Genomic DNA, 26098 nt, shown 5'->3' with positions numbered 1-26098 from the left:
CCATGAAATAACTCTCAGTTTCAAAAAGGTTGGTGACCCCTACTCTACGGTATCGTCTGGGGAACCAACCACCTCAAAATCACAATGGCACAGTCCGTCTCGTCATCATCCCCGATGAACCAGGAAGTGAGATAAACCAACACATATTATATGACGCAAAACTTTTTTTTTCCCCTTCCAGTTCCGTCAACAGTTTTGTTGCCATGATGCAGGTCTGCACTTGATTGAGTGAATTTCTAGCAATCTAGACATTAACAATGGATCTAGTGGTGGACTAAGACTTTTATGGTACTGTATGTTTTGCATACTATTAAATCACAAAAGCAAATTCTCTAAGAAAATTGAGGTTTTCTGTAAAAGTCTCTGTCATTCCCGTCTGCCGTGAAGGGAATAAAAGTAATCAAGAATTGAAGGCTATTCTCTAGAGTACGAGAGGTGGCTGAATTTAGCTTTGGCACGTTTACTGTTGTTGTCTAAAATTAGTTATGCTGTATCTCCTTTCTTGTACTTCTAAGTGTACCTTTATCTGCAAATAAAAGGCTGGTATGTGGTTTTCTTTTGTAAACAACACTGCCCTTCAAAAACCCATCCACCGTCTATCTTTTATATGGTAACTTGTGAGCCTTAACGACAACATTTTGCTTTTAGTGTATCACCATTTTAAATTTTGTTTATTTTGTTTTAATCAGAATTAAACCACCCATCCGTCCCTTTTCTATGACGATTGTCCTCATTTGGGTCAGAGGCAAGCTAGAGCCTCTCCCACCATTTGCCGATTATTCAACAATACTTTCCCAATAAAAAGTGAAAAATGTCGTAACAGGAAGGAAACTATGTTTCCCACTATAAACCCCTCGCTAAAAGTCAACTTGAATGAACATTTAGACTCTGTCGAGTCACTCGTCACCTACAGTAACTACGTGTTTTACTAGCTTATATCTGACATTAGTATTTACTTGACTGTACATCAGTGTGAGGTGGCTCTCGAGTCACATCAGTCCTTGGTCATTTGACGTTAACACTTCATCTGGACCTAAATAGACGTGTGTGGTGCTCTTAGAGGTCAGAAGAAGGACATGCAATCAACTGGAGGGAAGTTGGGACTGGGTCTTGACTTGGTGAGACACTAGTCAAGATGAATTGTCCCCTCAATGTTAAGTTAAAACTGGGCTCCATCTACTGATATGGTGACATTTTTTTTTTTTTTAATTATCCGCATATTTGACATTTTTATACTGCAGCCCAGTTTTGACCTTTTTTTTCCATTTCAATTTTGATTAAGGGAAACATTTAAATTGTGGAAAATCATCATATAATTTTGCTTCACAACAATTCCATGTGCCATTCTACCACCCTGACAAAACAGTCTTCAAATTCTCTCTCTCGCTCTCTTTAGTAGTAGGGGGTGGGGGTCTCCACAGTCTCAGGCTTACTGTATGTTCGTGCACCAGCTCATTTATGTCATTCTGACCATGTGGGATGAAATCTAATACTGTAATTCTCTGTCCCACAATGGGAGATTACGTTTCTCACCTACAAGCATTTCAATTAGACGAAGATTATCCGATTCCTATTCCCTCATTAGCTCAAGGATGGAGCTTCAACCTGGACCTGGTCAAGCGGAATGAGTGCCTTGGCCAGAGATTGCGCTTCACATTTTACAATCAAGTTTTCACACCTATCTTTAATGAAAAACAGTTGACTGTCCATGTTCCCTGTCCAATTCTCTCCTGGCAAGGGAGTCCTAGGAGGAGAACTGGTCTCTGGCTGAGTCTTGATCCCAGACTACATTTCTCATTTGAAGAACGCCCGTCGACTTAAACTGTAGTCTCGTACTCCAGCACCTCTTTGCTGCCCATCATGCTACTTCTGTACTGTATCCTGGGACTGACTGCTGATGTAGTCTCCAGAAGTAGGATGGCCTTGCGGAGGCGGCGGTCAATGAAGTGGGTATCCCAGGCTGGATATCTCTTCCTTGGGAGGTCGATCCTGATCACAGGGCCCTCTTGGGAGCTGGAGGTCCTGTGGAGGAGTGCTGGGGAGTATGAAGGGGAAGGACGCACCTGAAAAACCGGCAGGCAACTATCCCGATCCCTTTCCCTGTCTCTATCCTGCTCCCCAGCAACCATGTCCCCCATGTCTTTAGTCCTGGGGAGAGTCCTGGGAGGACTGGTGATCACCATGTCCGTTTGTGAGCCTTGGGACGGGGTGAGACAGGCATCGATCACACCCACTACACCACTTGCACTCACTATCCCCTCATCCACGCAGCCCCCCCAATTTGTGCCCAAGACCGGCCCATCAGGATGCAGCCAGCAGTAGTAGACTAACATGAAGAAAGTCCCCAAGGCGAAGCTGCAGGCCACCAGGCACACCACCACCAGGGCGTAGGAGTCGGAGGTGTGAGGGCCACGGTACGTGTACCAGGCGGCTGTCAGCGCCACGTTCTCAGCCAATGTCACGGTGTAGTAGACGGTCATGCGGACGCGGCTGGGGCCCTCCTTGACGTTGAACCAGCAGAAGATGTAGATGATGCCCACCACCATGTTGTAGATGATCTCCTCCCACTTGGACATGCAGAAGTCGGTCTCACCTTGGATGATCCAGAATGTCATTATACACCTGAAAGACCAAAAATTAAGACACTCACAATGATGATCAAACACATAAAAGACAACCTAACGTAATTGGCTCACATAGTCTGAGCCAAGGTTTTGCACTCGAACACACCACAAGAAGCTGTCTGACTGTACAGACTATTAGCAATATCAGACAGGAAACCTGAAACACTCTCGATTTTGTACTGTCCTTCAACCCTAATCACTACCGACAACATGACGCATGAGAACAAATGTAATTTCATTCAGTATGTCATTGCTCATTTCCTGCCAAACTCATCTAAACAGTTTATATAGATAGATAGATAGATAGATAGAGATAGATAGAGAGAGAGACAGAGAGAGAGAGTGAGAGAGAGAGAGAGAGAGAGAGAGAGAGAGAGCGAGAGAGAGAGAGAGAGAGAGTGAGTCAAATTTGCTGTGGTGTGTGGTGTTGTGACACACCAGTGAGTGACGATGAATATTCCGAAATAGAGCTGGAAGACGGAGGCAAAGAGGGCAAAGGCCACAGTCCTGGCCCCGATGGTGAAAAGGTGCCAGAGGATCTGGGCGATGACGGCCTTGTAGGACATGGAGAGCTTGTCATCACGGGAGTCCCTCAGAACCTTCTGGTAGGACGCAATCATCCAGGCTAGTGACACCAGGGACGCTGAGGCCGACAGACCTGCACAGAGACAGCAGATTCATGACAACTAAATCACCTTAAAACACAATTTTGGTCTTGTAATTCATGTTTAAGATGAAGTTTTGATTAACTTCCTGTCTACAGTTTTTGCTAAATCAAGCAAGCCAAAAACTCTTCCTATTATTTGTATAAAATGCCACTACCTAGTTCTTGCTAATCTTTGTTCACGTTTGAATGTAAAGACCTCTTTTCCAAAATACTATGAATCAATTTTGATTCATTGACTTAAGCAGACCTGCAAATTTTACAAACTTAAATTTTATGCTGTAAAAATAATTAATTGGCTCTGCTTGAACAAAAGTTAAATCACCTACTGTATATACAAACCACAATACAAATGAAGTTGGGATGTTGTGTAAGATGTAAATAAAAACAATACAATGATTCCTAAATCCTTTTCAACCTATATTCAATTGAATACAGTACAAAGACAAGATATTTAATGTTCAAACTAATAAACAGGGGGATGTTTCGCACCTCCTTTTAATGACACCCAATACATTTTTGCGAACTGAGGAAACTAATTGTTGAAGCTTTCTAGGATTAATTCCTTCCCATTCTTGCTTGATGTACGACTTCAGTTGCTCAACATTCTGGGGTCTCTGTTGTTGTATATTGCGCTTCAGAATGCGCTACACATTTTCAATGGGAGACTGGTCTGGACTGCTGGAAAGCCAGTCTCATACTTGTACTCTTTTACTACGAAGCCACGCTGTTGTAACATGCAGAAGGTGGCTTGACGATGTCTTACTGAAATAACCAAGATCGTCCATAAAAAAAGACATTGCTTGGATGGCAGCATATGTTGCTCCAAAACCTGTGTTTACCTATTAACATTAATGGTGCCTTCACAGATGTGCAAGTTACCCATGTCATGGGCACTAACACACCACCGTACCATTACAGATCCTGGCTTTTGAACTTTGTGCTCATAACAATCCGGACGGTCCTTTTCCTCGTTGCCCTCGAGAATATGACGTCCATGATTTCCAAAAACAATCTGAAATGTGGACTCATCAGAACACAGCACACTTTTTGACTTTGCGTCAGTCCGTCTCAGATGAGCTTGAACCCAAAGAAGAAGTTTCTGGGTGTTGTCGATATATGACTTCCGCTTTGCATGGTAGAGTTTTAACTTATATAATAATAATACGTTTTTTTATTTATAAAGCTGTCATGATCTGTGCCCTGAAGTTCCTATTTTGGTGCTTGGGTGGCGCTTGGTGCCCCGCCCTCCCCGCTCTCTCTCTCCCCAGCAATTACCACCTTGCCTGCGCACCTGTTTCCAATCAGCACTCATCCCTACAGACTACTATCACGCCTTGAATACACGAACTCTGAGCCACTTCTAAATAAACTAGTCTCATCTACTCCCTCCCCCTCAGTCTGCTTTTGGGTCCAGTCCAATTAGATACGATTACGTATAGTCACTGGGGCCCTCCACATCCACATTAACAGGTGAGTATGCCATAGAAGCCACTTTGTCCTTCTTTTAAAATTGGTTACAATTATCTGACAGCTTAAGTTACTATTTACCTTACATAACCATTTTATATGATCCCTGTCCTGTGAATAATATTTCATATTCAAAATCTTTGGTGGTAGTGTTAATTATCTACTAAAAAGTGTGAATTAAAATTTCCTGAGCTAGATAATGTCTTTAAAATCCTTCTAGAGGATTATCTAACAAGTAGCGCTGTTCACTAATCGCCCAAAAAGAAAAAACAACTAATCAGAATTTTCTGATTTGAATCACGATGAATCAAAGAATAACATACTACTTTATTCTGACAAGCGCTGAAACTGCTACCATGCCGCATTTACTTAAAATACTTATACTATGTACGCTATTGTAGCTACAGTTTCGTCCTCCACCATGATCTCTGCGAAAGGAGGCGTCCAATAGTTTTGCCTGAGGAGCTGCAAGGATGTTCAAGCCAGTGCCACAACCGAGCCGAAAAGGAGCTATTCCCGAGGTGGACGGCGACCGCGGCACAGTGAATGGGAGAGCGTTGCTCCAACACAGCGTGGCAGACAGCCAGTCGGCTCTGTAGCCTTGGCTAGGTAACCAGCCGGTTCGCTAAAATGGAGGAAGCTGATCTAAGGCAATGAGGATTTACAGCACTAAACAGGCGCAAATCCAACCTGGGTTCTACCTTTGGCCACGGTACGCCAAGGTAACGTGGTTAAATTAAGCCATTTTAAACTAAAAAGAAAAAGCTTTCCGGAGGGAGAAACGGCAGCCAAAACGAACCAGCGTACTCTCTCTCTGGTTCAATATGTATCCATCCATCCATCCATTTTCTGAGCCGCTTCTCCTCACTAGGGTCGCGGGCGTGCTGGAGCCTATCCCAGCTGTCATCGGGCAGGAGGCGGGGTACACCCTGAACTGGTTGCCAGCCAATCGCAGGGTACATACAAACAAACAACCATTCGCACTCACAGTCAAACCTACGGGCAATTTAGAATCTCCAATTAATGCATGTTTTTGGGATGTGGGAGGAAACCGGAGTGCCCGGAGAAAACCCACGCAGGCACGGGGAGAACATGCAAACTCCGCACAGGCGGGGCCGGGGATTGAACCCGGGTCCTCAGAACTGTGAGGCTGACGCTCTAACCAGTCGGCCACCGTGCCGCCACAACTCCTCGCTCCTGCACTTTAAACAAACTGTCAACCATTCTTGTGCAGAAAAAAATAAATAAAAAATTCACAGTTATTTGTGTACATTTGTTGAAATCGACCAATAATCAGCTGCTCTTCGGTACCCAGCATGCATTGCACCATGCAATGCTGACCTTTTTTGATAATAAGAACGTTAATCATTATTGTTTGAGTGTGTCTATGTTACCCGTATTATGGTGAATGGGTGGCTTCATTAACCGTCGGATAAATTTTATGTTGCAGGGAATTAACAAGAAACTGTGACTTTTGTGTGATACAGTAGCATGGCGGTCAGTTCCTTCAATTGTTAAGCAAAGGTTAGCATTAGCTGGTATCTCACCTGGCTATAGCGTGCTCTTCCTGGTACTGACCAGTATTTCCTCCTTCTTTGTATTTAAGGAGTTGGTGCTTCCTTTAGCGACTAACCAGTGCCTCAAAATTAACCATGGATGTCTCTATATTCTTCTCTAATGGAGACGAACTTGTGGAAAAGCTACTCGGCGATGTCTGTCATCTTGTGGTAAATGGTGTTGTATATAACTTAAAACTGATAGTGCAGGAACCATTCTTAAAATGTTTAAAAATTAATCGAGGGGCCACTCTGAGTGTGGGCGCGGGACATATCTGCAAGTTGCCCATTACAGCAATGGATTATCAAAATATCACTGCCTCATGAATCTCGCGGTTCAACGATCACCTGCGAGTGTCTCACCTTGCAGTGGAAGGACAGTGTTTCCATGGATCATGATGCTAAGCTGCAGCACAAGCTGCGGTGCTGACTTGAGGAAGGCCTCCAGGATGCGGAGCATAGTGATGTCAGCGCTCTCGAACATCAGCCGCCAGTGGAAGCGGTGGTGGGAACCGTCACCGTGCCAACGACTCTGGGCGCCCAGGTAGAGGGCATGGATGTACCTGAAGAAGGGGAAGGAAATATAGGTAGTAATAAAAAGTTTTAAAGGTCACTAATAAACTGTGAAGTACCACTTTTTTGCTCACAAACCTGTGACCTATTGGTAGGGTACCTAAAAGGTGGCGCTGAAGAACACAAAGTGTCCTTTTTCTGGGTTCTCTCAGACTCGAGCATCCAAACTTTCCCATCCATCATCCTCTTCCCGTTTTGTCACATTCATTCTCCACCCTTGATTCCTTATCTATCTTAGCCACTTTGTACTCTACAACTTCTCCAAACCAAGCAAATGCTGCAGTAAAGAGAAAAGGGGACTAGACAACTGAGCCAAAGGTGATGCAAAGCTTCTTCATGGTGATGAAAGAGTGAATTTCAGCGTTTGGGTTTATATGTGCCATATTCCTATTTGTGGCATTTACTACCCTCCACTGTAGATCTGCAGTGCATTTCTCGTGGGGGGTTTTGTACATAGATCTCCAGCTGCCCCTGGGAGATGAGCCTGGTGTCAAAGCACCCATCCAACTTGACGTCCTTATTAGCGCTGCTCTGTTAAGAAACTTCACAGACGCCATATACAGGACCATCGTTGAAGTCTCTGCGAAGTTCCTTAGTGCTGGTGTTTTAAAAGACAGGAGGGCAAGATCTGCTCCTCTGCTGCAGCACAGACGTTTACAGATGGGAATCCAGGCCATATCACCAGGTGATCCATTGCGGAGTCTGCTCCAAGCGCCTCTCTGAACAAACCAGGAAGTGCAGTGGGCACTTCTTGAAACACTTTCTACACACACTTTTTTGAGTTGATGTAAAACCAGTCTCGTGGCACAGTGTAGCAGGTGCTTTCGACTGTCCTTCTGATCCTAAATTAGCTATCTGGCTGAGTCCGGCTTTAATAATTGCTCTTCTTATACTGTCAGAGCTGGGCATCCTGCAGCATATTAAGGGGTTATGAAACAAGGGTTCCTCCCCAACACAGCCATACCATGTGGAGGTCTCGCTGGGCTTTTAAGACTGTTCTCCACCCTCTGTGGACCGACTGATAAAAGCTTTTTCATAGTCTTCACATCTGTGTGTATATATATATATATATATTTTTTTTTTTTTTGTAAATATTTTTGCTATGTTACAAGAACTGTGATATCATCAGCATCTGCTGACAGTTTAATAGAGTTAGAGGGATTTTGATCAAGGAAAATCCTGAAAGACATTAACTGAGCTGATGTAAAAGAGGCTCTTTGCACAGAGTATAGCATACCAGATAAAGGACAGCCTTACCTAATTCCCTTTTTAACAGGAATTGGATGGCTAAGTCCACCTCCCACCTTTAACAGAAAACTAGCATTGGAGTGTAACAGCTTATGCCATGAAATCAACTTTTCACCACAACCAACTCTTTTAAATGTTTTAAACAGATAAAAATGATAAACACAGACACTAGCTTTCTCTTGGTCAATAGACAACAGGACTATGTTCAAGACTTATACCTTTTGAAATGTCTATGATGTCGCGTATTAAAACAAATTATCCATAATTGTTCATTCAGGGACACAATATGTCTGGCTATCGTAGTATTGACTCCAAACATTCCTTAAGTCTGTTTGAGAGACACTTAGCAATTAGTTTAGAATCGTTCGATAACACAGAGATGGGTCACCAGTTCTTCAGCAACCCAAGATCTCCCTTTTTTGGCAACAATGTCAAGACAGCTGATAAGAAGCTCAGTGGCAGCTTGTAAAAACTTCCAAAAAATATTTTCCGATCGAAGACCCAAAACGTTTGTAAAACTCAGCAGATAAACCATCCATTCCAGACGCCTCGCCTGTCGACTAAGTTGACTAACCTAACTAAACCTTGTTGCTTGAACTGATGAAGCCTGCTTGGATGAGAGGTAAAACGTCTTCTAAGACAGTTAGAGTAGTCCAGTTGTGATCGATTCAATGCCCTGAGAATGAAGTGACCTGAATGAATGACAATATTCACGGCATGTTTCTTTAGTGACTTAGCTATGGTGTTCTTACTAGTATGTGTGTGAGCGTGCATGTTTTATGTCATTACAAGTTCTTTTGACCTGCATGTGTGTGCATGTCTGTGGACAAGTGACTGGGGGGGGGGGGGGGGGGGGGGGTTGATTTTAATTCATGCAAAGCACTTTGGGTTGGATTGCATGTACAGTACAAAAATTGCCATATAAATAAAGATTGATTGATTGAATATGTGTTGATGGCGCATATAAAGGCGAAACAGCTGTATACTAATCGTCCATCACCTCACCTTTCTCAATTAACAGGTGGACTAAACCTTTCTCCCTGACAAACGCCACGATGGTTTTGTTTATCCGAATGCTGTATGTTATATTCCCATGTCCTATCTGTTCTTCTTTGACAGGAGAACCTGTTCTACAGTTTACAGAGCATCAGACACCACTCTCACTCCATGTCTACTTGACAAGGGAGGCAAATCCTCCACAAGGAGGGACGCCATACGTGCCCTCCTGCTCAATTCTACCTCCCGCCACTTTTTACCTTCCACCAACCTCAAAACAATGAATAAAACCACACTTACCTTTTAACAAGAAGCATTAAGAAGTAGATATCAACCAGTGTCAGTTTTTGTTTTTTTGCTTTACGCTCATTCACTTATTCAGCAATTCCACAGTAACTCACACTCCCAGCATACAGACAGATAGAGAGGAGAGAGAGAAAGAGAGTGAGAGAGAGAGAGAGACCAAGAGAGTGACAGAGACACAGAGCGAGGGAGAGAGGGACAGCGAGAGAGAGAGAGAGCAGGAGATAGATAGAGAGAGAGTGAGAGAGGGAGGGAGGGAGGGGGACAGAGAGTGAGAGAGAGAGAAAGAGTGAGACAGAGAAAGGGAGAGAGCGAGACAGAAAGAGAGTCCACAAGTATGCAGTTAGGATCGTAAGGAGAAAATACGGAGCATAGGAGAATGAGGAGGAAAATTAGGAAAACAGGGACATTTGAAAGGAGGAAGAGACAGATGAGTGAAAGGGGAAGGGAGAGAAGGAGACAAAATGAATGTAAGAAGATTAGAGGAGGAAGACAGAAGAATGGAGAAAAATGAAAGGAAATGGATGTAGACGGGAGCAAGAGAAGGAACAAGGATGTAGATGAGGAAGAGAGGAAACATTGGGAGAGGATCAGGGAATTGTTGAGAGAAAGCGGATGATAAAGAGAGAGCAAATGGGAGAAGAGGTCAAAAGAAGAGATAAGAAAATGAGTGGCAAAACAAGACTGGAGGTCAGGAAGGAGGAAGAGAAGATTAGGGAATCAGGACCAGTGTAAAATGAGGTGGAAGACACGAAATGACAGCAGAAGAGGAAGAAAAAAAACAACAAAAATAATGCAGTCCAGTTTTCTTTTTATAACCTGTAACTGTGAAAGACAAAACATCCATATCATCTATCTACTTTGAGCTAGAACCGATCCAAGCTGTCTTTGGGCGAGCCACACCTTGGACTGGTCGCCAGCCAATCACAGGGCATATATGGACAAATAACCATTCACACTTCACATTCACACCTAAGAACAATTTTGTCTTCGAAGACCAGAACATGCATGTTATGTTTTTGGAATGTGGGCGGAAGGCGGTGCACTGGGAGAAACCCCACGCAACGACAGGGAGACTATGCAAAGCCCACGAACCTCAGAACTGGGAGGCACGCATGCTACCAACTCGTCTCACACACACAAACACGCGCGCACACACAGAGCAAAGAAAACAGGGAAACAAGAAAGAGAACTTGGAATACTTGGGAGAAAGCAGGAGATGGAGGTGGAGAAGAAATAGACATGGAGGAATGAGAGTAGGATGGGGAAGATAGCTGATCTGCCTCCTGTGCTGAGCCATCACAGTTTATGGCACATTCCCAGAGAAATGGCGAGGCGAGCATGGATGGACAGATGAAAGAAAAAGAAATGAATAATAATGGGCTTGTAAAAGTGACGAATGGGAGGTGTCTGGTCCTTGTTCTCTTTCCACTTCTCAGCAGTTTCCTTGCCTCCATTCATCAATGTGCCAGGAACATTTCAGATCTGAGGAAACAATTCCATCTCCATTTGAAAGGAGTGTGTCTTGTAATGACACTTACGTCCACACGAGACAACGGTGAGCCAACATATCAGACGGGACCACATATCAGTCAGGGTAGTTGTGGATTAATCCATATGTCCTCATGCAAGTACCATTCAATCATTGTCTTCCACTTATCTTGTTCAGGGTGGTGCTATCCCAGTTGCAGACATGCAAACACCAAAGTGACCAAATAAAACAACAAAACATTGTAGGGGGATCTGAGTGAGGGAGGGGGTGTTGCCCTGTGCCACCGCAGAGAAATGTCTTTTTTATTTTAACATAAATTTAGCAATCTGGAAGACTCTGAAGAGTGCAATAAGGCAAAATACACAATTTTGCTCAACTAACATGTAGATGTACAAATTTAAGATGAGATGAAATTTGCCTCATTTCTTTGCTTTTTGTTTTGGCCTCCAACTTGAGCCAGGCCCATCTCCACCTGCACCTGATGCCTGCATCAAGCTGTGCCTCGTCTTTAAGCACTCTCATTCTGGAAAAGAATTGACTCAAATCATTGTCTCTTTCACCAATTTATATGGCTAATCCCAAATGCATCCTCCAGGAAAATATTAAGTACAGTATTTTTCTGTTTTTATTGGCCATTTGTGAATTTGACGTTACTTCATTCTGTGTTGCGACACAATCCATCGCTCCTTCGCTTAAAATACATTGAACATAAACATCCGTAAACTGATTAGGTAATTGTAGCCGTGTTTCCTAATTAATACAAGATGTACCAGCAGATCAGCTCTTGTTGCCTTCGCGGTGCCGCTGGGACCACAACCAGGGCCACGACCCGCAGCACCTCAACACGAAAATACAAAAGACCCGTGCAACAAACACGACACTGGCTGATCTGATGAGGAAAAACGTTGCTTAAAAGTAAGTGTAGCAATACACGATGTATTGTTAGAGTAGCCAAATATTGTACTCAAGTAAGAGTAAAAAGTAGTCGTCCAAAAAAATTACTTAAGAGTAAAAAGTGCACAGTGAAATAATTAAGTACTGAGTAAATAGTAACTTCAGATTTTTTTAACCACAGCATGAACATCAAAAAATAAAATAAAATAAAATGTGAATTGCTGTGTGTGTGTGTGTTCGTGTGCGTGTGTGTGTTTGAGCACAGCCAAAACTAGTTTTCTGCAATTGATTGGAGCAAACAGCGCCCAATGCGGACGTCGAAGTCGTAGTCTCACCCACAAAACAGTTGATGAATAAGCAATAATTGATCAATAAAAGAGACATTTAGATAATTGTAACAGAATAAATGTACTTCTTAACAGCAGAAACGGCGGAAGTGTTTTTCTGGTCTCGTCAACTCCTATCCACAGCAGGTACGAAACAGCCTATGACGCCAGCGACGGCGAACCCCCCCCCCCCCACACACACACTATACGATTTACGTAAATGGCCTAATTTGAGCTCAAAATGGTGAATTTCGCCGAAAGGCGACTGATTTTCATGTATGCAGTTCACATCAGGTGAAAGACAGACTACACCCTGGATGGGTCACCAGCCAAACACATAGCACATACAGAGACAGACAACCTTTGGCAATCACTTTCAGAGCATCACTGAGTGGGAACTCTACCCACTGTGTCTGCACAGAAGTCAGGCGAGTGACTTGAACCACTATACTCAGTGACCATGCAAGAACCATCCATCCATTTTTCTATGGCGTTTCCTCAGAGAGACAAGAGACAAGATGGCGCCTACCAGTGTGGTCGCCTCGCGCTCTCTAGTATTGTCTTTGTTTTTGTGTTTTTCGTCCGTCTTTGGAGACCTTACACGACTCACTTACACAAGGGGAGACCTGCTAACCATCAATGAGGCTACTCCGGACTTTCTGTCACCAATTTTCAAAAATCTGCTCAGTTTTTTCCCGAGTTACTCACCGGAGCGGCGTCCGCGGTTTTCGGCGCATGGAGGCGGAAGCGGCGCCACAGAGGAAAACGAGCCGGCATTCAGGTGAAACTCCGCAAGAGAGGACACAGATTGGCGTTCCCGTCGATCCACCTCGCGAATGTACGCTCCCTACCCAACAAAATGGACGAGCTTCATCTTCTGTTAAAGATCAGTAAAGACTTCGGACGTTCCGCGGCCATGTGCTTCACGGAGACCTGGCTTTGCGACGCTGTACCCGATGGCGCCGTCACGCTTCCCGGCTTCAACATTCATCGAGCGGACCGCGACATGGAATCATCGGGGAAAACGAAGGGCGGTGGGATATGCCTCCATATAAACGAAAAATGGTGTACGGACGTCACGGTGCTCAGCACACAATGCAGCCCGCATTTGGAGTCGCTGTTTTTGAACTGTAAACCATTCTATTCGCCACGTGAGTTTGCATCGTTTATACTGGCTGGAGTCTATATTACACCGCAAGCTAACACGAACGCCGCATTGCTAACGCTCGCCGAACAAGTCAACGAAATTGAAAAAAACACCCGGACTCACCCCTCATTATTCTCGGGGACTTTAACAAAGCTAAACTCAACCACGAACTCCCTAAATACAAGCAGCACATCGACTGTCCTACCAGGGAAAATAATACTTTAGGGCCACTGCTACACTACGGTAAAAAACGCATACCGTGCTATACCTCGTGCAGCCCTGGGCTCGTCTGATCACTGCTTAATTCACTTAATACCGACGTACAAGCAAGAACTTAAATGTGCGAAGCCTACAGTGAAAACAGTCAAAAAGTGGACCAATGAAGCCAAGATGGAACTTCAAAGCTGTTTAGACTGCACAGACTGGAGTGTCTTTGAAAATTCAGCTGGCAGCCTGGATGAATATACGGACACTGTCACCTCCTATATCAGTTTCTGTGAAGAGGTTTGTGTACCAACAAAATCATTTCGCACATTCAACAACAACAAGCCGTGGTTCACTGCTAAACTTAAGCAGCTTCGCCAAGCTAAGGAAGATGCTGTCCTACCATTTTAGACCGACTGTCCTACCATTTTAGACCAATGAAGCAAAGATAGAACTTCAAAATTGTTTTGAATCCACAGACTCATTTCGCACATTCAACAACAAGCCGTGGTTCACTGCCAAACTTAAGCAACTTCGCCAAACTAAGGAGGATGCATATCGAAGCGGGGGCAGGGCCCTGTATAATCAAGCTAGAAACCAGCTTACTAATGAAATTAACATTGCAAAGAGGATCTATGCATCAAAGTTGGAAAAACAGTTTAGCGCAAACGACTCTAAATCAGTCTGGCATGCATTCCAATCGCTGACTAATTACAAGCGACGATCCCCCCAAGCTGAGAACAATAGCACACTAGCCAACGACTTGAATACCTTCTACTGCAGATTTGAAAAGGACAGTTTCACACCACACACCCACCCGGCCGCACCCGCGACCACAACCACACCTCTGACTTCTGCGTTAACCATCCATGAACAGGATGTGAGACGCATCTTCAAACAACAGAAGATTAACAAAGCGGCAGGACCGGACCATGTGTCCCCATCCTGCCTCAAAGTCTGCGCGGACCAGCTCGCTCCAGTCTTCACTCAGATCTTCAACAGATCTTTGGAAATGTGCGAAGTTCCATCCTGTTTCAAACGCTCCACCATCATTCCAGTCCCCAAGAAACCTGCAATCTCTGGTCTGAATGACTACCTTCCTGTCGCTTTGATATCTGTGGTCATGAAGTCCTTTGAACGTCTCGTGCTGGACCACCTCAAGAGTGTCACAGGTCCCCTGCTGGACCCCCTGCAGTTTGCCTACCAAGCGAACAGGTCTGCGGATGATGCAGTCAACATGGGACTGCACTTCATCCTAGAACACCTCGACAGTGCAGGGACCTAGGCGAGGATCCTGTTCGTGGACTTCAGCTCAGCGTTCAACACCATCATCCCTGAACTCCTTTCAACCAAGCTTCTCCAGCTCAGCGTCTCACCTGCCATCTGCCAGTGGATTTACAGCTTTCTGACGGGCAGGACACAGCAGGTCAGGCTGGGGGAGACAACCTCATCCACACGCAGCATCAGCACTGGGGCGCCCCAAGGTTGTGTCCTCTCTCCGCTGCTCTTCTCTCTCTACACGAACGACTGCACCTCAGCGAACCCGACTGTCAAGCTCCTGAAGTTTGCAGATGACACCACTGTCATCGGCCTCATCAAGGACGGTGACGAGTCTGCATATTGACAGGAAGCTGAGCGGCTGGAGCTGTGGTGCGGCCGACACAACCTGGAGCGGAACACGCTCAAGACGGTAGAGATGATCGTGGACTTCAGGAGGCATCCTTCGCCACAGCTGCCCCTCACGTTGTCCAGCTGCCTTGTGTCAACCGTCGAGACCTTCAAGTTCCTGGGAATTACAATCTCTCAGGACCTGAAGTGGGCGACCAACATCAACTCCGTCCTCAAAAAGGCCCAGCAGAGGATGTACTTCCTGCGGCTTCTGAGAAAGCACGGCCTGCCACCGGAGCTGCTGAGACAGTTCTACACAGCGGTCATCGAATCAGTCCTGTGTTCTTCCATCACAGTCTGGTTTGGTGCTGCTACAAAAAAGGACAAACTCCGACTGCAACGGACAATCAAAACTGCTGAAAGGATTGTCGGTACCCCCCTACCCACCATTGAGGACTTGCACGCTGCCAGAACTAAGACAAGGGCGTGCAAAATCCTCTCGGACCGTCTGCACCCCGGTCACCAGCTCTTCCAGCTCCTTCCCTCAGGTAGGCGCTACCGATCAACGCAAACTAGAACTAGTAGACATTCCAACAGCTTCTTCCCTCTTGCGATCAACTTCTTAAACACCTAACCTATAATTCCATTACAACAAGCTGGAAATTTTTTGACTTGAGTTTGTTGTCACATTTCTGTGGGGCCAATTATGTATTACTCGTGCACTCACTGTAGTTGTCTCGCCATGCTGCACTATTTGCATATACTGGCCACTCATGACAGAGTAGCATCTGCTCCATTTGCACACTGATTGAGGAGTATCTGTAACATTTGCACAACCAACATTGTCCCAGATGATCGCACTACTCGTCACTTTAAACCGCATACACTCCTTGAAGTCTCAGCGCCCTTTGCACAATGGTCATTGCACCGGACTATTGCAATATTAGTCATTCGAACTGCTCTAAGTGCTAGAGGACTCTGCATCTTTTTGCACAATTTTTTTTGGTCAATGTCTTTATGTCTCCAAAGTGTTCTGTAAATTGACTGTCTAGAGCGGCTCCAACTACCGGAGACAAATTCCTTGTGTGTTTTGGACATACTTGGCAAATAAAGATGATTCTGATTCTGATTCTGATTCTGATTAGGGTTGCAGGTGAGCTGGAACCTATCTCAGCTGACTTTGGGCAACCTTCGACTGGTTGCCAGCGAATTCCTGGGCACATATGAAGAAACAACCATTCACAGTCTTGCTCTTCTAATATTTGGCAAGATCTAAATGGTCGAACGCAGGTCTCCTGTTTGTTCTGATCAGAAGTGAAAAATATGCTTGTTGGTTGTTCACCTGGCACCCATTTTGTAAGGCGTATGACTGCCAACACAGGACTGTAGTGGAACATTATTGCCACTCCAATGTTGCATGTGCCTGAGTGTGACCATGCATGCCTTTTTGACAAGATTTTTTTCTTCTGTTCAAGGAAGGAACAGAAATGATTGCATTACAGTTTTTACATTTGTGTATTTCTACAGCAGTAGTAGTATTTATTTATATTATGCAAATGTGGCAGTCATCATTAATGACTTACAATGATAAATTGCATTACAGTATGGTGAAACCCTGTGGAAATCTGCAAATAATTGCAACTTTTTTCTTCTTCTCATTTACGAATGAAGCGAAGCAGTGTGAAGGCGCAAATGCAAACCAAGATGGTGGCAGGCATGGTTGTGTCAGTGTGTATATTGTGCGTTCGGAAAGTCAATCTGACGCCCTAACTCAAACCTGAGAGTGCACATTCCAACAGCGCTCTGAATACAGTGCACTTGGAGGATATTTTCGAACCCATCCAATAGCATCTTTTGACCACTCCGAGCCAGTGTTGAATTCTGGGTGACGTAGTAACGATGCCCGTGTGTAGTGATGCCATTGTCAATGCGCCGTGCGCTTACATAGAAAACTACATTTCCCAACACCTTTAAGTTCATCCCAAAGAGATTTGCTTTTAGCTAAAGAGCTTTGTTTTGGCTAAAGAGCAGCAGCGTAAGGTCGGAAAAATAAGTTTGGGCATATTTCCTAGAAAATGAATAGTGTTGAAACAAACTTCAAACGTTATTTTCATTTGTGAGTCCTATTTGGTATTGAGATATGAGTCAGACCTACTTCAGCAACTTCAGTTCCTAAAATTGACAAACACAGACAAAAAAAAAATAAATCTATTGTGTCCATGCACATGCACGTACGTGCATGTGTATATGTCTGTCCAACACAGTATAACTTTTCCCAGCACGTCGCTACCATGGTTACGCAGCGACAAGAACCACTGTCAAAACAGTCGTATGAGTATCCACACTGCACACGCGTGCGCACACACACACACACACACACACACACAAACACACACACGAACACACACAGAAAACTCACTTGAGCAGCTATGTGGGACAGCAGCTTGGGGATAGACAACTGATTCACTTTGAGTGGTGCATGGATATTTATAGTGTGTGTGTGTGCGTGTGTGTGCATGCTTGTGTGTGTCTGCGCGCGTTTGCAAGTGAGTGCTATTTTGAGCCATGTGTTTGAAATCCAGGGAGAAGGAAGTGCTGTGTGTGTTATGCTGCTGTGTGTATCTTGTTTTTTGCAGAATAAACACGGCCTCCCCTGCTAGTGATGCAGGCATCCCTCAGGCCAATCAATGGAGGGGGAAAAGAAATGAATAAAAGAAAATTATGAATCCAAAGTAGGGCTGCACGATTATGTTAAAAAGAAAATAATAATACAAATAAATGATGTTGATCAATATTGTAATCATGATTATTAATCACGATTATTCCTCATGTTCGGGAAAAATCTTTTCTTTTGTACTACTTTTTAACAAACAATATGTAAACAGTTTTCAGTGCAAAATGAATCTTTAAATAAGAATAAATGATAGATAAGAATAAAACAATGTACCCTGAAAATTCTACTTTAGCACGCGCCAGCATGGTAGGTTGATTGAAGACTCTAAATTGCCCGTAGGTGTGAATGTGAATCTCAGTGCAAATGGTTGTTTGTTTGTATGTGCCCTGCCACAGGCTGGCGACCAGTTCAGGGTGTAACCCGCCTCTCGCCCGAAGATAGCTGGGATAAGAAAATGGATGGATGGCTGTTTTACGGTACTGAAACTTCTCATATAAGTAACAGGACTGAAAGTAACAGCAGTGTGTTTTTCTTTTGCATAGAATTAGCAAAATTTAAATGATTAGATTTCATGGAACCTGTCAAGTCTAATTTAATTTCGAAGTGGAGACGGGCAACAAATGTTATTTTTTAGTGTGCTAGGCAGTTAAAATTAATATTTTAAATTCTATTTATTTGTCAACGTGCAGGAGACTGCTTGATAAAGAAATTTTGATTATCATTTCTTGTACAGTAAAGTTTATCGTGCATTCATACATTTTATTTCACTGGAATGGCCTATGTATTTTTTTGAATCAGCAAGCATTTTAATCATAAAACAAAACAATCATCTGCTTCCCTTTAAATCATAATTTCCACTGTTCCCATGAATCTTCACACTAGCATCGTCTGTGCTGCTGCTGAAAAGTGGCCAAATCACAGCGGGAACTAAACAGTCTCCCCACTAAAGTACAGAATGAGATTTTCACCCACAGACAAAAGGAAGGTTGGAGACGGGAAGGGAGGAGGAAGTGGAGGAGGTGTTGTTTCTAATTTGGGAGGTGAAATGAGCAGCAGAGGATCATGTGAATAAATTAGGTGAAGATGGAAAAAAAAAAAAAAACCTGACCACACAAAAAGAGGAATCTGAAGAGAAAGATGGCTGATGATGATTGCGCAAAGCGGTGGACTGTGTGCTCAAATTTTCTTCATTCGTTTCCACTTCATCACAGGAGCGTGCACGACTCTGCAGCTGTTGCTCCATTCATGTCTTATGGGAACTGTGAATGAAACTAATGAGGAATTCACATTATGAAGACACCAGTGTGGGTAAGTGTGTGTATGTATTACTGTAAACTACATCTGTACATGAGCCACAGAAGAGACCAGATCGTGGTGCAATTAACTGTACAGTAACCCCATTTTACAATTGGAAAATAAAGGTCCCAATCATTCATTGACCATTGAAGTTTATTTAAAGCTTGACACTCAAAGCTGGCCCATTAAACATCGTTTCAATAAAGTGCTGCAATGTGCCCTGTTACCTACTGCACTTTCTAGCGGTCGTGCGTAAACATGCCGCCGTTCTGTCGACTCATGCTCTAAAGTTTCAGTGTGGGTGAAGTCATTTAATTACAGTAACCCACACAGGCACGGGGTGAAAATGCGAATTCCACACAGGCGAGGCCGGGTTTGAACACGGGCCCTCAGAACTGTGAGGCAGATGTGCTAACCAGTCGTCCACCGTTCCATCCAATCTATTGCACACAATTGACAATATTGTTATGCCCATCCTTAGCGAGTGAACTAAGAAGAAGAGCACTACTGTTTGGTTGAGTTTGATAATCTATTGCAAACAACAAACGTCTAAAGAGATCCCACACATGACGAAAACAATTGCCGTGCGTTCTCACTCTTATAGTGTCTGGTGTACTCAAGATGACCAATACAGCACACCATACCACACACATAACCATGTAGCCCCCCAAAAGTGTGAGTCTCCACCTCCAAATCAGATGTCTGTCGTATTACCAAGAACTTACCTGTTAGAGGCAGCATGGTGCCACAGGGCATCCAGACTGAGGAAAAATACAAAACAAATAAATAGCAGCAGAAGAAAAAAGAAAGGCTAACTGTAAGATTATCCGGTTTGTGGTTGACATTTTATTGTGGTGAATGACTTTCGAGACACATTACACAAATACTCAGCACAACCAGTTGTTTGTGTCCGACAACAGCACAAACTTTAGGTCACGTCCTATTTAACTATTGTTCCGTTTCACGTCACAATCATTGTGATTTTCAATCTTAAACATTGAACGGGTTTAACTCTTAAGAAAATCTCTCTGTCTTAACACACCCCAATAATTACTCAGGTTAATCGCTCAGACATCTGATAATTGGATCTTTGCTGACTTTCAGAATCGGACCGATTATTTATGTGTGTGTAACCACTCACTACTTATGTGAAGGTTCAAGATACGTATCTTCAAGGGTGCAGGAAATAATTTAAAACTAATGCTGACTTTGCACATGTTATGCTAATCATATCTGCCATAGCATCCTAAACAACCAAACTGAATTCTAGGGTTGTTCACGTAAGGAAAAACTTGCACCTGAATAACGACATTCCACAAAGACTTGAGCAGGAGGAGGAGGAGGGGGAACGCTGACATAAGAACATGATGCAAAGAAAGGAAAGAGCAGGGAGCTGATGTAGAGAGAGGAGGCTTTAATACATACAGCAAGGCAGGTGGAAGCACCATCTCAGGAGGAAGGAACGCAGATTCCCGCGTTCACTTTCGAGGTCAGGGAATCCAGTCACAAAAATTGATTAGAATGCTGCGCAAATACATGCGCTTAAACGGCCGGGCAGGACACATTTGACCAGCTGACCCATCAGAGCACAATGAGCTTGTGTGAGCAGACATGAAAAGTCTGAATGTGAACCTGAAAGTGGGAGTGTGTGTGTGTTTATCGGGCTTTTCTTGGTGTGGTCAACCTAATTTAATTACAAAGAAAAAAACTTTTGAAAGAGGGCACCCATCCCATGGTTTTCCAATTACATTTCCCAGTAAGGGCGGCGTGGTGGAAGGCAGGTTACCACATCCGCCTCACATTTCTGAGGACCTGGGTTCGAATCCGGCCTCGCCTGTGTGGAGTTCCCATGTTCTCCCCGTGCCTGCGTGGGCTTTCTGCGGATACTCCGGTTTCCTACCACATCCTCAAAACATGCATTAATTAACATAAATTAACATTAATCGAAGACTCTAAATTGCCTGTAGGTGTGAATGTGAGTGTGAATGATTGTTTGTTTCTATGTGCCCTGCGATTGGCTGGCAACCAGTTCAGGGTGTACCCCGCCTCTCGCCCAGAGTCAGCTTAGAAAGGCTCCAGCATTCCCGCGAGCCTAGAGGGGATAAGCGATGTAGAAAATGGATGGAGGAATTTTCCAGTAAATGTGACTCTTGGATACAAACTCCATGGTCTGGGGTCGAGAACACTCACCCACCCACAAATACACACATGGGTGGTTTGATGTAAATGTCAGCCAGTGTTCCTGCAGGGAAACACGGTCTCCAGAGTGAACAATTGGGGCAGCCATTGTCAAGTCAAAATGAAGTCTCACAGGTGAAACTCTCAAAGGACTACAAAAATGGCAGATGAACTACAATAAACCTGAAGGACAAATCACCACTCAGCTGTTGCCTGAACTCTAAAAAGATGGTGCAGTCACAGGTGGAACTAATTAAAATCAAGCATCCGACAGCGACGGGCAGAAAGATGTTTCCATCATTGTCTGAATACTGAAACCCATGCAAAACAAATCCATCTACAAATGCCGGTGAGGTAGCGGGTAAGAGGTTGTTGTTTGTGTGAGCGCTACCGTAGAGTTGGTTGCCTAGTTACGCGTGGGTTGTTAACCATTTAGTTCCCATCTGCGCTAATTCTTTGTTAACATCGCTGATTTATTAAAATGCAGTGAAACTAGACATGGAAAATATGTGGGGTTTTAATTTGATCTCTTGAGCAATTATGAAATGAACATTTATTGTGTAATCACAGGGTAGGTTCAGCAATGTAAAAATAGTGCGGATTTTAACTTTTAAGAATTCAATGCAAACGTTAAGTATTTTTTGAATGTTCACACGAAATAATTTGTGTATAAATTTGGCAGAATCATGCTTTTGGGCTGGCTTTCTTCAGCTCGAACTGGGGCCTTTGACAAGGTGAAAGGAATTATGAACGGTTTGAAATAGCTGTCACGGTTTGCACAAAACCTTCAGGCTTCTGCTGGAAAGCAAAAACATGTCTGGAAAAACCTACTAGAATATCTGATGTTTATTTGGGGTAAATCAGAGGTGCTTTAAATTGTGGCATACTAAAATAATAATAATAATAATAATAACAATAATAAATAAATCGCAATTAGATTATTTTCCGGCCGGCACAGTGAACGACTCGTTAGCGCATCTGCCTCACAGTTCCGAGGGCCCGGGTTCACCTGTGTGGTGTACGCATTTTGACCGCGTGCCTGTGTGGGTTTTCTCCAGGTACTGCGGTTTCCTCCCGCATCCCAAAAACATGCTTGGTAGGTTAACTGAAGACTCTAAATTGTCCGCATGTGTAAATGGGAGTGCGAATGGTTGTTTGTTTATTAGGCTTTACACGATCAGGATTTTTGGGGCTGATCAACGATCAGCGAGTTTAAAAAAAAAAAAAAAAAATCACCGATCCGATCACAAGATGGAGCAATGTGTCTATTTAAATGACCTGTTCATTTACTGTATATATATCTGTGTACTTAATTTTTCAAAAAAATTATATTTACAATCAAACTTTGTTCATCTGTTTATGCCAGTGAGGCATAGTGACAGACTTCTATTATGGTCTTCTATTAGATGGCTGGAAGTACATACAGTAAATAAATTTTTGTGACATTTTTGGTTGTTGGTGTGCTGTGAGATTTATTTATTTTTTTAGTTTGCTAAGCTATATAACGTTTTTGTTGCCTGCTTGCGAGCCGTATCATATTAAAAGTACGTGAACATACTTCAAGCAAGCCTTACACGAACGTCCTGAGCACCGGCGTCCACCGACACATGTTTTTTCCCCATTTTGTCCTTATAATACAGTCGTCGCGATCCACTCGTGTTGTCGTCGCCACGGTAACAAGTGTATCAGGTCGCATTTGAGTTGACAAGAAAAAGCCCAATGATCGTAAAAACCGGGATGCGGTGGAGCGGAATACAAGATCTTGCATTAGTCTGACATCGCGAAAGAGCAAATTATGCGTTGTTTGTCTCAGACTCGTTGTCTGTCCCACACCGTCCCTGTCTGTCCCACCTTTTCTTTCAAAATAACTTTATTGGCATTCAGATATTTATAGTACTACGTCAAAAGACACACAATAAGGCTAAAAATAAATTAGCTTTTGGATTCAAATATACTGTGCACGATGGCGACGTAAAGTAAATGTCTTTTGCGGAGTCGATCAAGATCGGCGAATTCTGAATTTAAAGCCGATCAGCATTAAATGCTAATTATCGGCCGATACCCATCAGGCTGATAAAATCGGTGTAAAGTCTAATTTAAATGCCCTGTAATATTGAACAATAGTCCAGCCAGACGTTAAGTTAAAATAATTTCTTTTCAAGCTACACTTATACTGTAGTGTCATTAGCACATTCCTAACGCGATTAGTTTTTAATCAATCTGTTATTTTGTACCTATGTTTTAACATATGCTTCAGTATTTCTGTATTTGAGTGCATTAGTTTAAACAAAACGTGTACACCTGAAGTTTGTCCCTTCAATAACGCTGTGGCTCTCCTCCCTCCCCCAAAGTCTAATCTGTCGTGACATGTATTCGTTCATCACATTCTGAAGAGAGATACAGTAAATGCAGACAATTGAATAAATGTGCTCTTACAAAGTGTAGTCACGAATTGCAACTTCATGGAAGCAAGTACAGTTAATACACAGAAGGCAATAACATGACGCTGCAAGCACCGACTTTTGATTTGAAAAGCCCCGTTGTCAATATCTTGCTATATATTTTTATTTAATCATGGTATAATGAGATCTTATTGTTGACGAAACAATATATTTGTTAATTTATTGTCTTACACAACCAAAGTGGTTGAGATTCAACAACTCCTGACTGACAAATGGGATGCCATTCCACAGCAAAATTTGAGATTTGTTCCAGAGAAATTCAGGCCACTTTCTTTAAAGACGGGAACTTCATAATGTTAAAAAAAAAAAAAAAAAAGGTGGGGGGGTGGGAGGCAATGTGCAAATCAAAATATGTCAAACCATAGCAATGGAAACTGAAAACTGCATTCATTCTCCTGCCCTCCTATGAGGTAGTAAACTTGTGACCTTGACATATGGACCGCTGTTGCGCTCAGTTCCAGACTCCGGGCCGCTCACTCTTCTCGCTACACTGTACACACTGTAGGACTCACTGTCTTATTGCTTTGTGTGCATCTTTTTGAGAGGGATTATGAAATTGATTATTTCTACTCCAATCATCTTATCAGTCTAACTTTCTCGCCCTTGTTTTGTCGTTTGTCCCTCCATCCATTTTTTCCTCGATTTCCCCCTTCTTCATCCTGCATCTAAAATGACTCGTCTTAATTGTTTCTCATTTCCACTTTCCCTCTCTTCCTTTCCTGTCTTCATCCAACTCTCATACCTTCTCCTCCCCCTCGCTCAGCCGATCCTCGCCTTGCTATCTTAATTGCGCTGGAGAAGATGGCGTGGCTGGACTGCCTGCTGCCTGTATCGTCAGTGCTCTTATGATGAGCAGAAAAGAGAACAAGAAAGTCTTTTGTTTCCCTTTGATTGGTGCTCAAACAATGGCTGTTGCAGAAAGGAAATAAAAGGAACATTGCTCAGTGACTCCCACTACTTACATTGGTGCGGTGACACATTGTTCCACATTCAGTTGATTATTATAGACAAAGCATAATTAAGTTTTACAACAAAGCCTGTCAAATACAAGGTGTTCATGTTTCACATTCACATTCAGGTTTCATCAATTCACATAATTCACATGTTTCATCTCATAATTCACAGAACCAGGCCAGTGTTAAACACACGTGGTTGCTCCTGTACCAAACATGTCGAGGTGTGACTCAAAAGTAATGACATAATGACAGATGGGGTTGGGCACCGAGAATCGATTGCAACCGGGACTAATGTTCCAAAATTCACATAAACGTCTCAAAGTATCACAAACACTAATCTTGTGCCTCATCAGTGGGTAAGGAAGTCAGCGTTTTATAGCATCTGGTTCCATTCATTAAAAAAAAAAAAAACAATCACCGGGGCCGTGTGAAGTTACTTTTCGTGCCAAAAAGCTGAGTTCCGGTGCGTACCCTTCACAATAAATGGCTAGAAGCTTAAAACAGGAAGTCATGTTAAAATTTGTACATATAAACCATTTGATGCAATAAAACTGTTCCAAATAACTATTTTAACAATGCTATGTTTAACTTTTAGCTGAAACATTAATTAATGAGGTTTGATATTGATACTGGTTATAAAGAACCCCAGGTCAACTGTTAATTTTAGTCTATGCTGCGGGCTACTAAGAAAATGGATGTTCATAATTTGGACACCCTTGATTTAAACCATGCAAACATTTTTGACCCAGCCCCCTAAAAGAATCGGAATCAAGAATAGTTTGGAACCGGAATCAAAATAAGGAACCGGAACCAGAATCACTCTAATTCAAACGATGCCCAACCCTAATGACATATATTTTTTTTTTTTTTTAAATAGGGAATTAGTCAGCTCACTTTACTTCCACTTTAAGAGCAAAGAGCCAAATTGTTTAGCGAGTCACAGTCTTGTCTTTGGAAGCAGCCAATAATATTGCAGCCAACCCTAAAAAAACCTAATTATCGGTAATGGACAGTGTTGCATAAAACTTGACTTCTCAAAACCGTGGTATAACTTCAACACGGTCATTGGCCCATACCTGCTCTCATTAAAACATTTTTAGAGGTGCAACAATTAACTAATCGATTTACAAATTAATCCATTACTATGTTGATCGTCGATTCATCATTGAGAACCTTGTTTAACTTACAATTGTCCGAATCCTCTGAGTTTCAGCCTCTCAACAGTAAATATTCTCAGATTTCTGTAGTCCTACAGGATAGCAGACTGATTATCTTTGTGTTTAATTAAAACAAGTTTTTTTAGTTTGGAAAACAATGATCAATATCTTTGCCTATTTTATGACATGTTACGGACCAGACCAGTAACTGAATCATAATCCATTTATGTTTGTGCATTTTCTTCACTATCAATTTTAAATAATGTCCTG

General features: G+C 43.1%; 1 protein-coding gene across 1 annotated transcript in view; it reads right to left on the bottom strand.

Moving 5' to 3' along the window:
• Positions 1-857: 857 nt before the first annotated feature.
• LOC133414187 (XK-related protein 7-like) overlaps positions 858-26098 on the bottom strand; it is a 54942-nt gene continuing 29701 nt past the window's right edge. The window contains exons 2-4 of the mRNA XM_061699419.1: positions 6678-6877; positions 3063-3282; positions 858-2622 (exon numbers count right to left, since the gene is read on the bottom strand). Coding sequence (XP_061555403.1) covers positions 1818-2622; positions 3063-3282; positions 6678-6877 — 1225 coding nt within the window. The 3' untranslated portion in view covers positions 858-1817. The remainder of the gene's footprint in view (positions 2623-3062; positions 3283-6677; positions 6878-26098) is intronic.

The sequence above is a fragment of the Phycodurus eques genome, chromosome 1 (assembly GCF_024500275.1).
Source record: "Phycodurus eques isolate BA_2022a chromosome 1, UOR_Pequ_1.1, whole genome shotgun sequence".
NCBI lineage: Eukaryota > Metazoa > Chordata > Actinopteri > Syngnathiformes > Syngnathidae > Phycodurus > Phycodurus eques.
This window is presented reverse-complemented; position numbering and strand designations above follow the sequence as displayed.